The following is a 16,582-nucleotide window of genomic DNA, read 5'->3' on the forward strand; positions in this document are numbered from 1 at the left end:
TATTGTTTACAGCCATTTTTTCCGGTAATCTGCCTGACGTCTAGTGAATGTCGCGTTTTTTTGGAATATCTAGAGGTTCCACTGTGTGTTTTTGGAAGGTAAAGTATATTATGTTTAATATGGCATTTATTTCAAGCCTGGAACAAATTAGGCATATTACATGTAAAACGTGATTCACTATAAGAATGATTCAGAATACAAACTGCACTCCGGAACGGATTAAATTCGTATCTAGAGGTTCCACTGTACCACTAAAAATGCAGTTAGAAATTTTAATAAATCAGAAATGGAAGGCACAGCACACCTTTGTAACCCCCTCCCCTATTTAAAAAAAATTCTTGCAAATTTTCTCAATTTATTGCTGAGAAACCAGGCATTTTTGGTGAAATCCTTCCATGTTCTGGGGGTACGTGAAGAACTGTTGAGATTTCAACAGTTTCTGCAAGCGAATCTAATCGCACGTCGAAGGTCGAAATCCGGTCCTGTTTTTATTTCAGCTCCGAGAACCCTCCCATTTTGAGAAAAAGGGAAAACAAAACTTTTGCAGAACAACTTTGGGTTTCATCATGCATTCCACACTTTGAATCAGTGAATTTCGTCGAATACGGCGTGTAAAACGAAGCGACGCTGCGCCAGTATCTTCGACATCTCTTGGTGGTTTTAAAATGTCCCCAAATTTCACCTCCAAAAAAACGTACACACCCATGTCATTTTCGCCCGGTATTTCCAAAACATTTCCGGTTGACGAGCCGGTCTAAAAACGGAAAGGAGTCGTCAGGAAGGACGCGGCGATGTTGTCCTTCACGCGGGAGGAAAATTTCCTGTTTCCGGGCAGCGTTTGGAATCAACTTTTCCGACTTACCCCGAACGTCCTTGGCGGGGAACGCATGAAAAGGTGTTTTCTTTTTTTTGGCGTTGCTGAAAAGGAGCATTGAAGGACCAGCAGGTTTTTCTCAAGTTTTTTTTTTCTGGAGTTGCCTGTCATGAAGAAGGCGGGCGGCGGGAGCGCGTGGGGCTGCCAGCTGGCACGGGAAGCCCGCACGTCCCCGAGATGCGCGAAGGGCCAGCTGGAACGGCGCCGAGAGCTTGAACAAACTCGGCGGGCCCGTCCTGTTACAAGTGACACAACACAAGACTAATTGTGCATTAATCAGCGCCTTGACTGCGCTCATCCCGGGAGCGCATTCTCGCATTGCGTTGATTTGTGTGGAGCTCCCTGGAGTCCGCGTTTTTAGCTTCCGTTTTGCCCGCTTTGACTTGTGGTCGTAAACGCAGAAGAACGCCTGTTTCTGCGGACGAAGTATTGGTGTTACTCATATTCACTAACTCTATTAAAATAAACAAGTACATTGCATTTCCATTAACTCGTTCAATACCAAAGACGTATTTTTACGTTGTTTAAGAGGCTAGACATTTGATCCCGCATGTTTGTTTTGTTTCCTGTGTTTTTGAACGCAGAAGAACGCGTTTTTCTGCGGAGGAATCATTGGTGTTACGCATTAACTTTCCCCATTAAACTAACAAGTACCTTGCATTTCCATTAACTCGTTCAATACCAAAAACATATTTTAACGTTGTTTAAGAGGCTAGACTTTAATCCTGCATGTTTGTTTTGTTTCCTGTGTTTTTGAACGCCGAAGAACACATTTTTATGCAGGAAAGAATTGGTATTACTCATATTAAGTTTCCCCATTAAAATAAACAGGTACCTATAAACAAGTACCTTGCATTTCCATTAACTCGTTCAATACCAAAGACGTATTTTTACGTTGTTTAAGAGTCTAGACATTTTATTCCACATATTTGTTTCTGTTTTGGTTCCTGTGATTTTGAAGGCCGAAGACCGCATTTTTCAGGGGAGAAAATATTTGTATTACTCAGATGATCTTTCCCCATAGAAATAAATAAATATATACATTCAATTGCCATTAATTCTTTCAATACCAAAGGCATATTTTTACATTTTTTAAGAGTCCAGACTTTCCGTTCCAGGCATTACTTGATTTGTTTCTTGTGATCGTGAACGCCGAATAACACATTTAAACGTAGAGAATTTGTATGTACTTTTCATATTATCTTTCCCCACTGAAATAGATAGCAGTTATATTAATACAGTTAATGGTAAGACATTTAATTGAAATACCAAAGACGTATTTGTACGTTTTTTAAAGAGTCTCGACATTCAATCCCAAGTATTTTTTTTCTATTTTGCGTTTTGTGATCCCGAATGCCAAAGAGCAAATTTTCTGCCGAGGAAATATTTACAGCTTCCACAATTTAATCCCTTATCGAAAAAAATAAATACATTGAATTGCCATTAACCCATTCAAGACCAAACACTTAATTTTACAAAATTTAAGAGTCTAAAGTCTAGACATTCAGTTACAGGTATTTTTAAGCTAAAGTAGGTCCTGAAAATGGCTAATAGTAAACCGGGCAATTAAGTGCTGCAGCCTTTCCAAAAGTAATTACCTAAGGTAACCGATTACTCACGGAACGAATTAAACCTGGAATTTAAGGTACAACTTTGACTTTTGATGAAAAAGCTGCACGTCCAAGTAAATATCAAGGAAATGAACCAAATCCCAATTTGAACCTTTTGGCAGAGGCTGGACTCTTTGCATCCGGGTGCCCCTCAGGGACTCCAGCCGTCACGCACGCTGTTCCTTCCTCCGCCGGGTCAACACTAGACGGAGTGTGTGCGTGTGCACGCGCGCCATTGGGGCGGCGTGAGCGTGTGGCGCAGATGCTTCACAAGCCAACCTTTCAATTAGGCCTCCCAGTATAAATATCTGCGGCTGATTGGAATGTGCGCAAAAGGGCCCCCCGGTCTTGGCCGGATTCCAAGGGCTCCGGCGTTCCTCGGCTGGCGAGCGGACACCCTGAAAGCCACCCGCGGTGACTTTGTCAATGGTGGCACTCTTTCCCAGCTCGCCTTTTTCCAGCCCGTCACAAGCTGAGGGAGCCTTGACGCGGGCCTCCGGTTGAACTCGGTTTTAGAATTCCACGTGCCTTCTTCCCCTTCACGCCTCGGTTTTTGGCACGTCCCCGTTTCAAATTCATGTTTCCAGCTTACGTAGTTCAAACAGGTTGGTGCTCAACTACTTTGTTGCTTTTGGTACCGCCCATCAAGTCAACATGTTGGTATAAACAGGTGGGCGCAGGGAGTTTTTTGTAGCGTGGGTCAAACTGAGTTTCGGTCATGCCATGAAGAAATATCTGCTGGAGCAGTGGTTTTCAAACTGGGGTCCGCGGACCACCGGGGGTCCTTAGACTGACTGCGGTTGGTCTGTAAAATGATTTGGGTGTTTTGGAACGGATTTAGTGGTCTTTGTTTTTTGGCGCCGCCCTCTGGCCGGTGTTGATTGGCATTTGATGCTCGCTGTCTGACTACCTAAAACGACGCCACTGTAACATCTTTTTGCTTCCGCAAACATTTGCCCTGGGGGTCCTTGTAAAATTTCCTCTCTGAAAGGGGTCCCTGACTCCAAAACCCCTGTGCTAGAGAGCCGATTCCCTCTGAAATGTCTATTGGTGCTAGATTTGCTCCTCCTCACCCTCCTGGTTCTAGTTTACCACAAGACATCTATTTACTCTAACCCGTGAACCAGCAAGTGATTTCCAACTTTAAAAATCTGTATTGTCATTTTTATCTGCCGTTCGCCTTCGGAATGTTGACTTACTCGAAAGGTAAGGTTCCACAAGTTTTATTTGCTAGGCACGAATTAGATCATTCACATAAGAAACTGGACTCAAGGTATGAAAAAAAAAAATCACTATTTGAAAGCTAGTCCAGAATTGATTAATTTCGTATCTCGAGGTTTCCCCGTGTTGTGTTTTTATGCATATCAAGGGCCGGCCATTTTGTCACTTACTTTCGAATAAAAATGACCTCACAATGACCAATTGCGGCTCCTCTGTATTTAGAGTTTTTTTCTACAGCAAATGTTTGATCATATTTCAAAAACACAATCATAATTCTTCAATCAAATTAGTATGGCCGCATAGTACATTGTATTGGGAAACTATTTATGACGTCTTTAAAAAACATCTAGCATCATCTTTGGTCGTTCCTATTATGTGTTTGCGCTAAACTGGCAAACGTTAAAGCAATCTTATGTGGTTTTTGTGTGAAAATTGATTCTAAAAAAACACAAACTATTTAGAGCGGTGCCATAGTAAAGTGAAGTTAGCAATAAGAAAACACGCTCAGGATTGTGAGTGGGAATAAAACAGGAAGAGACTCGTGGCGGCGTTTGTCGTACGTAGAAGATATGCCGCCGCTTTCCACAGTGAGTGAATTCACTGCACAAAGCTTCTACGTCAAATTGTTGGGGAATTGCATCGCAAAGTTCTCAAGGCGTGGCGGATTTTTTTTTGTAACTCAAAACAAAACGCCTTGTAGCAAGGCAATACCACACCCTTAGAAATCATACGCCCTTTGTTACCAGGATGACCCCTCCCCCTCAGACGTCCCTGACCCCTCCCTCCCCCCAAGTCTCCTCTGCATCCCCGTGGAATCAGCAGAGATTAAAAATTAGAGGATTAGGTTCCCCTACTCGGCCTGTAATCCGAGCAAACAATGCTCCCCGACACCAAGTGGCAGCTCCCGAGGCGTGGCTAAGTCCTCCGTGTCAGTTATTCCTTATGGAAGGGTTCTCTCGGAAAAAAAAGACGCGTCCGCCACCTTCTTTCCGAGCCTTACCCACCCCCCTCACCCCACTTTTTTTTATATGGGCCGATGCTATAATGAGGCGACGTGGGAGATGGTATGGGGGCATGGGTATGGAGGGGCTGCTAATAGGGTCAATGGAATAAACTGTTTACTAGGAAAGGGGGGCAACGGGGTGGTCAGCGTTGGCACGAAGTTGGCGGATAAACGATCGTCTTGTCTGGTCCAAGTCTGGTTTTTAGGGACCGAGAAAAGAGGTGGGAAAGCTAGTTTGCGTTGTGCCTGTTTTGCATTATTATTTTTAGGGGACGTCAGATTTGCTTCGCCCCATGAAGCTAGTTTCACTCAACGCCGAGAATTTTACTAGCTATGTATGTCATGAGTGGATGAACAAAAAAGTCTCAAGAAGCTATGCCTAAAAATGAATGGGAACTCAGCCATTTTGGTTTGAATGGCTTTTCTTGGGGCAATTTTCTGGTCCTTAAAGCCATCATCCTGAGCAACGGTATTTCATATTATATTATCATCATTTCAAAGTAATGTTACATTATAATATTACTGTATTTGAAATATAAGGCATTACAATATAATTGCATTACAGTACTTTTATATTACTCTTACCAATATAACTGGAATTTGGGATTTGCCATTCTAAACGTAGCTCATTACGCGCATCAAGCCTAAAAACTGTACAAATCATTTAATCTGTATTGTATTGTAAACCTTTAAATACATGATAATACACAACATCTTTTTTGTATGTTTTAATCCCGCTATTATTTAGCTTTACATCTTAGTGATTCATTGTTTATGCTTTAGGCAGAGACGGTGCAATCCACAATTTCAATGTTAATATTCAAATTCAAGTTCAGTCAGCTAGGTTAGGGGCAGGGGTTTCAAAAATAGATGGTTCGGTGGAGCTAACGTTAGCAGCTAGCCCTTGTTATTGTGTTTAACGTACTGTTTAACATTAGTTTTGCTATGCTTCATCTTAATATACATTGACCAGAACTATTTATAGACTATTATTAATTGAAATTGTTCAGCGAAAATTAGTGTTAGCTTACCTTGTCATTATCGCTAGTTGCTACTGGGATCTCGCTGACAAGGTTTGGCGAATCCACTGTGAAAAGCGGCGGCATATCTTCTACGCACGGCAAGTCTCTTCCTCTTTTATCCCCACTCGCAATCCTCTGCGTGTTTTCTTTTTGCTAACTTCACGTTACTATGGCACCGCTCTAAATGGTTTGCATAATTACTGAAAGTAATGGGCGTGGTGGTTTTTTGGTGAATTTAGGGTGGAAAACATCACTTTCAGGTTCACTTTCGTTTGCAAAATATTACTTTTTCCTGTGTGTAATGCATTACACTACCGCGTAACAGCAATAAATAATGCATCTCAGGAATTAAGTTATTATTATGTATCACCCCTAACACTGTTTGCTACCCATCTCATCTAACCTTTTTCCACACTGCCTATTCTCATTTTGTTTACAGGTCAACGCAACCAATCATTGTGTAATAGTAATGACTGGAAAAAAAAAACATGTCATATGAATGTTAAACCCTGATATTGCGGGGGGAAAGTGTATTAAACAGGTGATACAAACGTTGTTTTGATTGCATTGGGCAAATTTCTCAAATTCTGCCCCCCCTCATAGTCATAAGGGTGTCGGGGCCCCATTCATTGCTGCTTGCGTCTTTTATGATTTTTCTACCGCAGCAAACAACAGTGTCAGGCAGTAATAATGAGTCCAATAACAACCAAAGAGATGTAAGAGCCAGTGAATTAAGACCCTCTTTTAAATATGTCAGTGTCGAGCGCCGAGCTACAGCCGGCCGTGGCGCGCACTCCTTTAATTTCATTGCTCTGTCAGCGTTTATTAAAACCCATTCGTCACCAGCGGTGGGCGGAGAAATTGAGAAGGAAAATAGTGAGAGGAGCGGAGAAGACACAAATGAGAGGGACGTCGGCGTGCAAAGGCGGGCAGACAAAGAAGGATGACTTTCTTGGGACAGATAACGGCATTGTCATATTTTTGGAGGGGGCAGGTGGCGCTCACGCTTCGCCGTCACCTTGGGGAGTCTTTTGGGTTGAAGACGAGAGTGGGAGTGTCGAGGGGGGCTCAGCAGAAGTGATAAATGAGCGACCCCCCCCCCCCCCCGCCCCCCTTTCTCACTTCACTATCCCCAGACTGTACCGGAGCCCCGGCTAGCCCACCTCTGTGCCCATTTGTAACTGTCTTGGGAGGGGCCCGCTGACGTGCCCCCTCATTTTCCTGAAGGGAAGCACGAGATGGAAAATGTGTCAAAAACAAAGATTGAGTTTATAGATGGTCGTAATTAGGGGTGGGCAAGTACAGATTCCAAATATCCATTATCAGAACTAGATGCCACCTTATATCAATGTTTCTTCATTCGCTGTACTGGTATCACTAGTTTTACAATCTCAATCTAGGAATTACAAATGAAAAGTAGAGAAAATTGACATTAATTTGAGGTGTTTTTCAAAAACTACGTTTAAAAGGGTAAGTTTCAAAAGTGTTACATCGAGGTGGCGGAAGGTTGTGGGACCAAATGCAGGGAGGCCGAAGGCAAGGTGCACTCAAAAATAATAATTTACTGTGGAGATGAAAGAGAGAAAACAAGGAATACATGTGCATACAAAGTAAAAATAAAAAAATCTGAAATAAACGACCAAAACACTTGAAAGACAGACTCGGAGAAACACAGGATAGACTCACGAGAACAAGACATTAACAATTAACGAGACAATAACAATGACACTTCGACAATGACCGGGCAAGAACTGAAAGGAGACAGGAAACTTAATACACAATAAATGGACGATATTTACAAGTATCACCTGGACATGACACAGTAGGAGCAGGGAGCTGATTGGCATACACAAGGGAAACAGATTCTCAAGGACAGGTGGACACAATCGCAACGACGTAAAGGGAACGAAAACAAAATTTTAAACACATGAACAAAACCACACAACTCGAAAAGACAATTAAATAAACAACAAAAGTCCAAAACAGAGAAAAACTGAAAACCCGGCAAACACCTTGGAAGGACACAGGAAACTAAATACACTCAAAATTGATGAGACACACAAGGATCCCCTGGGCATGACACAATCGGAGCAGGGCCCTGATTGGCAGACAGATGAGAAGCAGATACGTCATCACCCTGACGAGACACTGACACGAGGGGAACAAAAACAAGAACTTAAACACATGGACGAAAAAAAAAATCCATAACTCAACAAGACAAATAAACAACAAAAGCCCAAAACAGACAAAAATGAAAACCCAGCAGACAACTGAAAGGAAACGGGACACTAAATACACTCAAAACTGATGAGACACACAAAGATTACCTGGGCATGACACAATTGGAGCAGGAAGCTGATTGGCAGACGGAAGGGAAAGCGATTCACATGGACAAGTGGACATATTCACCCTGAGGAGACACTGACATGAGGGGCAAAAAAACAAACGTAAAAACTCCATATTTTCACTTTTTTTTTTTTAATTCAGACATTCAGTCTCAGACACTTAAGTATCGATTTAATACTTAAGTATCTGGACATTTTTGTCCTTAATGTACTTAAGTATCAATTAAATACTTAAGTATCTAGGATTTGATGTCCGGACTTAAAAAAAAAAACAAAAAAAAACATTCATACGTCCCTGGCATTTAATGAGTTTATGAAGCACTTTAAATGGTGATAGATTTGCACTGTCCGTTCAACACAAATAAAGAGATGTGAGTGTGCGCACAGGTATTATATTAGTTATAGTTTACCCTATTTATTTCAAATTGAGCGGTACAATTTATCATTTCCATTATTGCTGACATCAGCGGGTCAATGCTTGTTTTCACCAGTCACCGATATCGATACCAAGCGCCGACACCGCTCGTAATTTTGATACAAGGCGTCACAATAGTTTTTGCTGTTATTTACAATGATTTTCTCGGGGTTAAAGTCCTATCTGAAATTCTGAGACGGCATCAAAGTGGCCCGGCATTAGCACGGTCGCCTCTCCCTCGTACCGCCCCCGTTCGGTACCTACAATCAAAAGGAAATTAAATGATTTATTATAGCGCTCCCGCCTGCGCCGCAAAGTCAAAACATGAAAAATGAAAGACAAGAAAGGGCTTTCAGAAACACTTGTACGATGCGTTTTACCCATTTGCCCTCCTCGATCGCTCTCCAACTGAATAGCGCTCAACCAAAAAAAAAAAAAGGGAAAAGAGCGAGAGAGAGAGAGAGAGAGAGAGGGGAAATAAAATGAAGTGTGACAACATATGAATTTCAAATTTCTCGGGCGACATCAAAGTGCGCCGTGCGGGGCGTCTCTCCGACAAGGACACTTTCTGATTTTTAATTCCGTCCTCTGATTGTATCGCCGGGGCCCTTAACGAAGAGCCGCCGAGCCCCCGAAAGCGGCGAGTGGCATCCGGCCGACGGAGATAGAGCGGCCGGGAGGAAAGAGCGAGGGAGTGAGAGAGAGGACGTGAGATCAGAAGGGGGGGGGGGGGAGGGGGGGCGGAGTAGAGAAGATGGAGGAGGAGAGAAGAAAGGACAGGATCATCCAAACAGCGGCCGCCGCGCTCTTTGTTGTCCAAGCGATCAGAGCGTCGCTTTCATCACGCCGAGATGCAGAGGAGGGAAAGAAAGCCAGACAGCCAATCGGCCGGAAGAGTGACACGGGAGGGCGCCCGCTTCCTCCAAGGACTCGCAGGGGTTGCGCCGTTATCTCCGACGATACGTTATCCGTACGACCGGATCCGGTTCTTGCCGGTGTCTCTCAAAGGCCTTGCCTACGTGTAACGAAGAAGAAAAAAAAATCATCTATAAACAGTAGAACAAAATCATATGTGCAGTCAAAAGAAATTTCACAACAGGGGATTTTTCACGATCTCCGTCCCGTACGTAAACATAAAAAAAAGGTGTCCTCGAGGGCCGGTATCCTGCATGTTTTCTGGTTTTCTCTCCCCAACACACTTAATTCAAATGCAATTTGTTAGTGAATGTGATTTTTTGGCAAGTGTATTCAGGGAGAAGTGAATGGGCTGAACATTTTCAATTTGGACCCATGCGAATTTTCGAACGCATGAGAGACGACGAGGCGCTCTAAGCAGCCGCATCAACACAAAACTGCAGTCTTGTCCAAACGCTGGCTTTCATGTCTGTCTTTTGAAAATGTTGCCCCATGCTCGTGACACGCGCGCACTTTCTGTACCACAGACAACGAGGCACTCTAAAGATTGAACACGTTTCACTGCAATCGGTGCATTCAAGTCCCCGCTTTTTTTTTGCAGCTTTTCTCAGCGGGAGAGCGGCGAGCCCCCTGGCGAGGCTTCTCCGCGGGCGACGCTCGGCGCCGGCGCCGCCGCGAGGCCAGCCGGGGGTCTCCAGACCCCAACGGGCCCCCCCGCCCACGGGGCGCACCCTCCCGAGGCCCTTTTGGAAGCAGGATGCCGAGCTCCGGGGGGAAAGCCGGCGGAAAGGTCATCGGAGCGCCGCGTACCTCGGTGATGAGGTGACACCCTCTCACCGATCGCCTAGCAACCAGACGGTGAAATCAACACTGATTTGCCTTTTCGCCATGACGTCGCAAATTTCGCTGATTGCGCTCGTAAACAAACCTCATTTGACATTTGACCAAGGTAAATTGGAAAAAAAAAAAAAAGGTAAATACTTGGAAGGATGATATTAGACCCGCTCAAGTTAAATTGCTTCCAAGAGAGATGGAAAACTGGCCCTAATTTCCATTTCAATCATCAAAAATCGAAGTGGAAATTCAAATAAATGGTGCTGCCTTGAGATAAGAGCGACTTAGATGAAATGTTTTTGGAGATATGTAGGGCATGTTATCTTTTGATTTGACTTGAGGGCAAAAATTTGACGTGTGAGTGCAGCATTGCGGGAACAAAACGTTTTCCCGCACTCCCCCCCCCCAAAAAAAAAAAAAACACTGATGAGCACCCAGTTTGTTTTTTCAATGAAAACAACACATTTTGAAAAAAAAAAAAAAAGATACGCTGATTCGTGAATCCACAACTGCCGAAATGCGAAAATTCAGAGGTCCACTATACAGAAATATACACACGTGCATATATTCTTTATCCTCTTGGATACAGCATCTTACAGATTTGTGGAAATTCAAACAGATGGTGGTGCCTTGAGATAAGAGTGACTTACTCGAAAGGTTTGTTTGGAGATATGTAGGGCATGTTATCTTTTGATTTGACTTGAGGGCAAAAATTTGACGTGTGAGTGCTGCGTTACGGGAACAATATGTTTTCCAGCAACCCCCCCCCAAAAAAATAAAAAATTAATAAGCACTCAGTTTGTGTTTTCAATGAAAACAACACATTTTGAAAAAAAAAAAAAAGATGCGCTGTTTCGTGAATCCACAACGGCCAAAATGCGAAAATTCAGAGGTCCACTATACAGGAATATACACACATGCATATATTCTTTATCCTCTTGGATACAGCATCTTACAGATTTGTGGAAATTCAAACAGATGGTGGTGCCTTGAGATAAGAGTGACTCAGCCAAAAGGTTTTTGGAAATACGTTGGGCATATTTTCTTGAGAGCAAACATTTGACGTGTGAGTGCTGCATTATGGTACCCCCCCCCCCCACCCCCAAAATTACTTAATCCATACCTGCTGAAATATTAGTTTCATATATTCTTTATCCTCTTAGTTTAGTTGTGATCATAATTAGATGAATTTTAATGTAATCTTTTTTTGTTGTTATGCTCGTTAAAATGAACACACTAGAAAGCGTTCCATAATATCAATAAATGTCATAATATGCAAACTGGTTGATCCTTTGCGAAGCTTAACTTTTTTTTCTTTTTTTTTTACAAAGTACAGTAATTATTGTACAGTCATTATTGTTTTACGGTCTTGTTCAAGTTGTATGTCCAAACTATATTTGATGTAATGTATAGAAGTGAGTTTGGGCCACAATTTTTGCTCCGTAAAATGAAAATAAATCTTTTTTTTTTATTTTCCACGAGAATTAGGAATTAAGACCCAAGGTCTCGCACACGAGACCCCTCCTGCACGGCCAAGCAGCTGAGAGACGTGCAGCCACAATGGCCCTTCAGGGCGAGACGGTCCTAATCCGTCCCCCCCTAGACCCCCATCCCGCCTCCCCCCAATCTGTCCTACTGCGCCGGTGAAAGGGGGCCTGTCAATCAAAACGCGCCACCCTCGGGTCTCCGAGATGGACGTGCTCAGATTTGAGGATTTACTGTACCCCCTCTTTTTTTTTTTTTTTTTTTTGCCCCGGCTTATTAAAAAGCTCCACGCAGACGCCACAGAGAGACAGCACGCGCCTCGACATTTCACATGCGTGTCGTCTGCGAGTTGAGGACAAATAACACGCACGTACGCATATGCGGTTTTTCGTCTGTGCGGTTTACAACTACGTTTTTTCAGAATCAAAAAAATCACATTTAGTTCGACCGAATCATGCGACGTGTTCTTTGATATTACTCTAGCAATTTAAAGGAATAAGAAGTATTTATGCCATAAATCAACTTTCAAAAACTTTGATTTTTTTATTTACAGCGTTTATAAAGGTTACAGCTTAGTCTGAAACTGGAAAAAAATTACCAAGTGCATCAAAGTGTCTGAAATTTAAAAACATTGCTATATCACTTCACACGACAAAAACAAATCCTTTTCCCTGGGGTCATCCGCGACCCCCCCCCCTCCATATCGCCCCCTATATGTAAGACTGGTATCGGCACAGATGTACACAGATGTCGGCAAAATTTCAAAATGAAAAAAAATGTCTTTCTCTATTGGGTTGAGGTCAGGGAATGGCAGTTAGCCACACCATAAGTCATCATTAAAATATGTTGAATGCACCTCCACTAATCCAAACACAGTATTATGATCCTAATTGTGTTTTTGATTATTTAAGTTAAGGTGCAAAGGTAACGACCAATCACGACTCAGCTTGTGAATGTCACATGACCAAACTAAGAAACATGTTGAACAACGATTCTGATGCCGTTTTTCGTCGAAAGCGAGTGACAAAATGGCTGCCTCAAAATGATTAAAACGGGTGTACTATATTTTGCCACTTAATTCATATTCCGCAAATTAAGTATAAATCAGAAGGTTAAAAAACGAATCGTAGACGGCTATACCCGTCAATGGCAGTCAACGAGTTAAACGGTTCTTTATACGTTGAAGACAAACACACACAAAGAAAAAGAATCACACCGACGTTCATTCACATTTTTCTTCCCGTTTATTTACAACTTTTTGCTTTCATAACAGAAAAAAAACAAAAACGTTAACGTCAACAAACAGTGACGACATGGATTTAAAAGCGGCGCTATTTTTACTTACAAGCTAATGAGGACGACAGGCATAAATATGGAGGATGATGATTTTGGATGGGTTTCATACGGCTGCACGCACGCACAAACACACACACGCACAAACAAACACACAGTGATGCCTAAGCTGTGAAGGCAAACACACTCTGACCTACACAGAGTAAACACTTATTTAGAGGTGTCAGACGCTGTGTGTAATATCCTCTGGCACAGTAGCCGAGCATGTGTGTGTGTGTGTGTGTGTGCATCCATGTGTGTTGCTCCATTCATTTTTGCTACATTATGGGGACCCAATCTTGAGTTTTACTGTCTTTGTAGGGACCTCTTGCTTTGTGGGGATGGTTTTAGGGGACCCCGCCTTTTTAGAGAGTCAAGACGTAACTTTTTTGCCGTTTTTTTAATATTGCAGTGAAAATAAGTCATGTTTGGTCCGGATCCACTCTGTTGAATTGCAGTTGAAGTTGACGGGATTGTGTGATAGGGCGACATCTAAAGGACGCGTTTGGTGCGACGGGATAAAACCCTGACGAGAGACAGACAGTTTCGGGAAACAGAGCTATAGCACGGCCTTCCAGACTAAAAACACTTTTTTTTCAGGATTAGATATTACGGAACATTAAAAACCAAAGCGCTTGAAGAATTCTTAACACAAAATAAACGTCATCTTAATGGTCCTGAGTGTGAACATGGATGGATTCAAAACTTTGGGTCAGTCTGCTATTTCATTTCTTGAAATCAACAGGGTAACAACCCTGGTAACCACTAAAAGCTATATGACCAACGTAGAACATAAACAGGAAATACAGCGCGACCTTACAGATTAAAAGCAGATATTTCAAAATAAGATGACGTCGGTAAGTAAACAATACAAACTGGATCACTTGAAACATTCTTAACGCAAAATGAATCTCATATTAATGCGCCTGTTTGTGAACACGAATGAATTCAGACGTTGGTTCGGTCTGCTTGCTTCTTTTCATGAAAATAGTGTGGCGCAAACTCGGTTAACAGCAGCTGCTGTGAGCAACTCCTTTGGCTGCGAACACCCAACTGATTCCGTCCGTTTCCACCCTCCCCCTCACCCCATTTCCATAAATATCGTGAGAATACATTTTTATTTATAAATATCGACATCTTCATTTCGGATATAATAAAGTGTTTGTGGCTCCCAGTGTTGTCTTATCTGTGGAAACCGAATCAAAATGGCTCTTGAAATTGTTGTTTGAGTTGGGTTTTGGTGGATGCTAGGATAGGGGTGAGGGACTAGGAACTACAATATTTGAATGGGATGTCCCCACTGCGACAGAAGAAATATGGTGTGTGTATGTGTGTGTGTCTGCATGCGTGTGTGTGTTTTGTGTTTTTGCCACGTGATAGGCACCAAATCCAATATGTCAGTTGGATGTCCCCACAATGGTGGAAAAAAATACCTTGTGGGTGTGTGAGTGTTTGATTTTTTTGCTACATGGTGGGGGGCTAAATGTTGGATTTTACTGTCTTTGTTGGGACTTCTTGCACTTGTGAGGAACTTTTGAGTCGAGCTTTTTTTGGAGGGTCAGGGCTTGCTTTTAGAGTATAGTTTGGGATTTTGGTTGATGTTCGAGTCAGGGTTAGGGTTAGGAAAATGAATTTACCCTTGTGCACACACTTTGCTATTCACATTGCATTTTTTTCCCTAATTTTGTAAATGCTTTTCAAGGCGTAATAATTAAAGTCATGTATGTACATGTTTTTTTCTTCAACTCAAATTGTTTAATGGTATCAGTTCTAACATCTGTAGGTTGAATTTAAAATTTAAATATCTTTAAGGTCTAATGCCTTTAACTGCTCTTTACCACCACCTACTGTCTTGAGGTGAAACACAAGTCAACAAACAATTTTCTGTTTGCTGACTGAGTTTGGTACCAACATACCAACATTGATTTCAGGAAAATCAGTCATAAATCCTCTTTAAATGCATCTCAAATATTGTAATTATAATGGTTTTATATGGTCCAAAATTTGGACAATGATTACTTTTGTACACAAAATCTCGCATGTCCAGGTGCAATCACATAGAAGTGTCAGCAGAGTTGCTTTTTGAAATTTTACACGTTTTAATCATCTTCTGGAAATTTCAGCTGCCTCTTGTTTTTTTTCCCATTGATTCTTTTATGATATCATAAAAGAATTTCCATAATTTGTAACAAAGCCACGAGGGTTAAATTGCATGTCAATGGGATGTCTCCGCTGCGATAGAAAACCCCCAGTGTGTGCTCGTGTGTTGTTTGTCTGCGCGTGTGTGTGCGTGTGTGTGTGTTAGCCGTCAGCTGAGGCGTGGACTGTCCGTCTCAGCTGGGTGACGGTGATCAAATATAACAGACAGCGAGGACCCGAGCACACTTTCTGCCTCAGAGACATAGGCCAAGGGAGGGAGTTGGGGCGGGGGCGGGGCGGGGGGGGGGCAAGAGCGATTCCCTACGACCGCCTCGGGCCACCATTATCTCCTCGGAGCGTGACTGCGCGTCCGTGTGAGTGTGACAGTGTGACAAACTAGTGTTTACTCACAAATGTGTGTTTGTGCAGGCGTGTGTGTGTGTGTGTGTGTGTGTCAGTTCAGTCGTCAATATGCTCACGCTCATGCAAGTTAGAGACGCGTACACAAGTTGGCGGGGGCAAAAGTCACGTCAGTGCACGGCCTGGAAGAGGCCTGTGAGTCATATCTGAGCGGACGCAACTTTAAGGACGTCCCAGCCAATCGCAGGCCAAATGATTATTTTCCACTCATATTCACGCCTAGAGACAATTTTGTGTCTTCAGTGAAGCAAGCATGTTGGCCCAACAGTTTTTGTGGATTTGTGTACGGCTGGGGAATCAAACCCGGAATCTCGTGGCTGTAACCAAACTTGTGTTTAATTGTGTCCCCCCTTGTGTCCATTTTGTCTCCAGGTGAATATTATCCCAACACATAGTTTCAGTCATTGTGGTCTTGATGACAAGAGGCTGTTGGTATTTCCAGCCTGGAATGACGTTCAGTTCGCCGTTGTGAAGTTTGAAGAGTTAGCTAAGAAGCTAACTAGCTTGAAATTGTTGGCGTCTTCCCGCCCTTGACAACACTTAAATTTCTAAACTGTTTGATCAACAATATACGTCAATATTCAGGAAAAGAGAATATAATAATTCACTTTTAGAACGCACAGTGCTAATTCTATTTATTGTGACTAACATAAAATACTGCAGCAATTATGCTAGTAGGCTAATAAAATATTAGCATCGTTGTCACTACTCTGCTTGACCTGTGCAGTATCTTTACACAAATCTCATTTTTTCTCTTTTTTTTCATAAATCTGACATTTTTGGTGAAACTAACTCATTTTCGACTGATGATTTTTCAAGAACGGGAAAAGGGTAGAAATTAGCTTGGTGTACAGTGAAAATAAACTACAGTAGTAGTTCTCAAATGGGAGCACCTGAAGGTACTTCAGGGAAGCTATGTGAGATTTCAACATGGTTTCTGCAGGTTCATCTACTTGAATGCTTTTGA

At 42.5% G+C, this 16,582-nt stretch overlaps 1 protein-coding gene and 1 long non-coding RNA gene across 4 annotated transcripts in view; one reads left to right on the forward strand and one right to left on the reverse strand.

Annotated features, from left to right (window-relative positions):
* LOC148426224 (uncharacterized) overlaps positions 1 to 16,582 on the forward strand; it is a 304,347-nt gene that overhangs the window by 237,880 nt on the left and 49,885 nt on the right. For all 3 annotated transcript variants that reach the window (XM_088409381.1, XM_088409382.1, XM_088409380.1), the window contains exon 4: positions 10,007 to 10,227. In XM_088409381.1, the coding sequence (XP_088265507.1) occupies positions 10,007 to 10,227 (221 nt within the window). The remainder of the gene's footprint in view (positions 1 to 10,006; positions 10,228 to 16,582) is intronic.
* The window catches only part of LOC148426225 (uncharacterized), a 19,090-nt gene continuing 9,640 nt past the window's right edge, over positions 7,133 to 16,582 (reverse strand). The window contains exon 4 of the long non-coding RNA XR_015864968.1: positions 7,133 to 9,505. This is a non-coding gene — a long non-coding RNA (uncharacterized LOC148426225). The remainder of the gene's footprint in view (positions 9,506 to 16,582) is intronic.

Source organism: Hippichthys cyanospilos, chromosome 3 (assembly GCF_059441005.1).
Source record: "Hippichthys cyanospilos isolate Australia breed blue-spotted pipefish chromosome 3, RoL_Hcya_1.0, whole genome shotgun sequence".
Taxonomy (NCBI): Eukaryota; Metazoa; Chordata; class Actinopteri; order Syngnathiformes; family Syngnathidae; genus Hippichthys; species Hippichthys cyanospilos.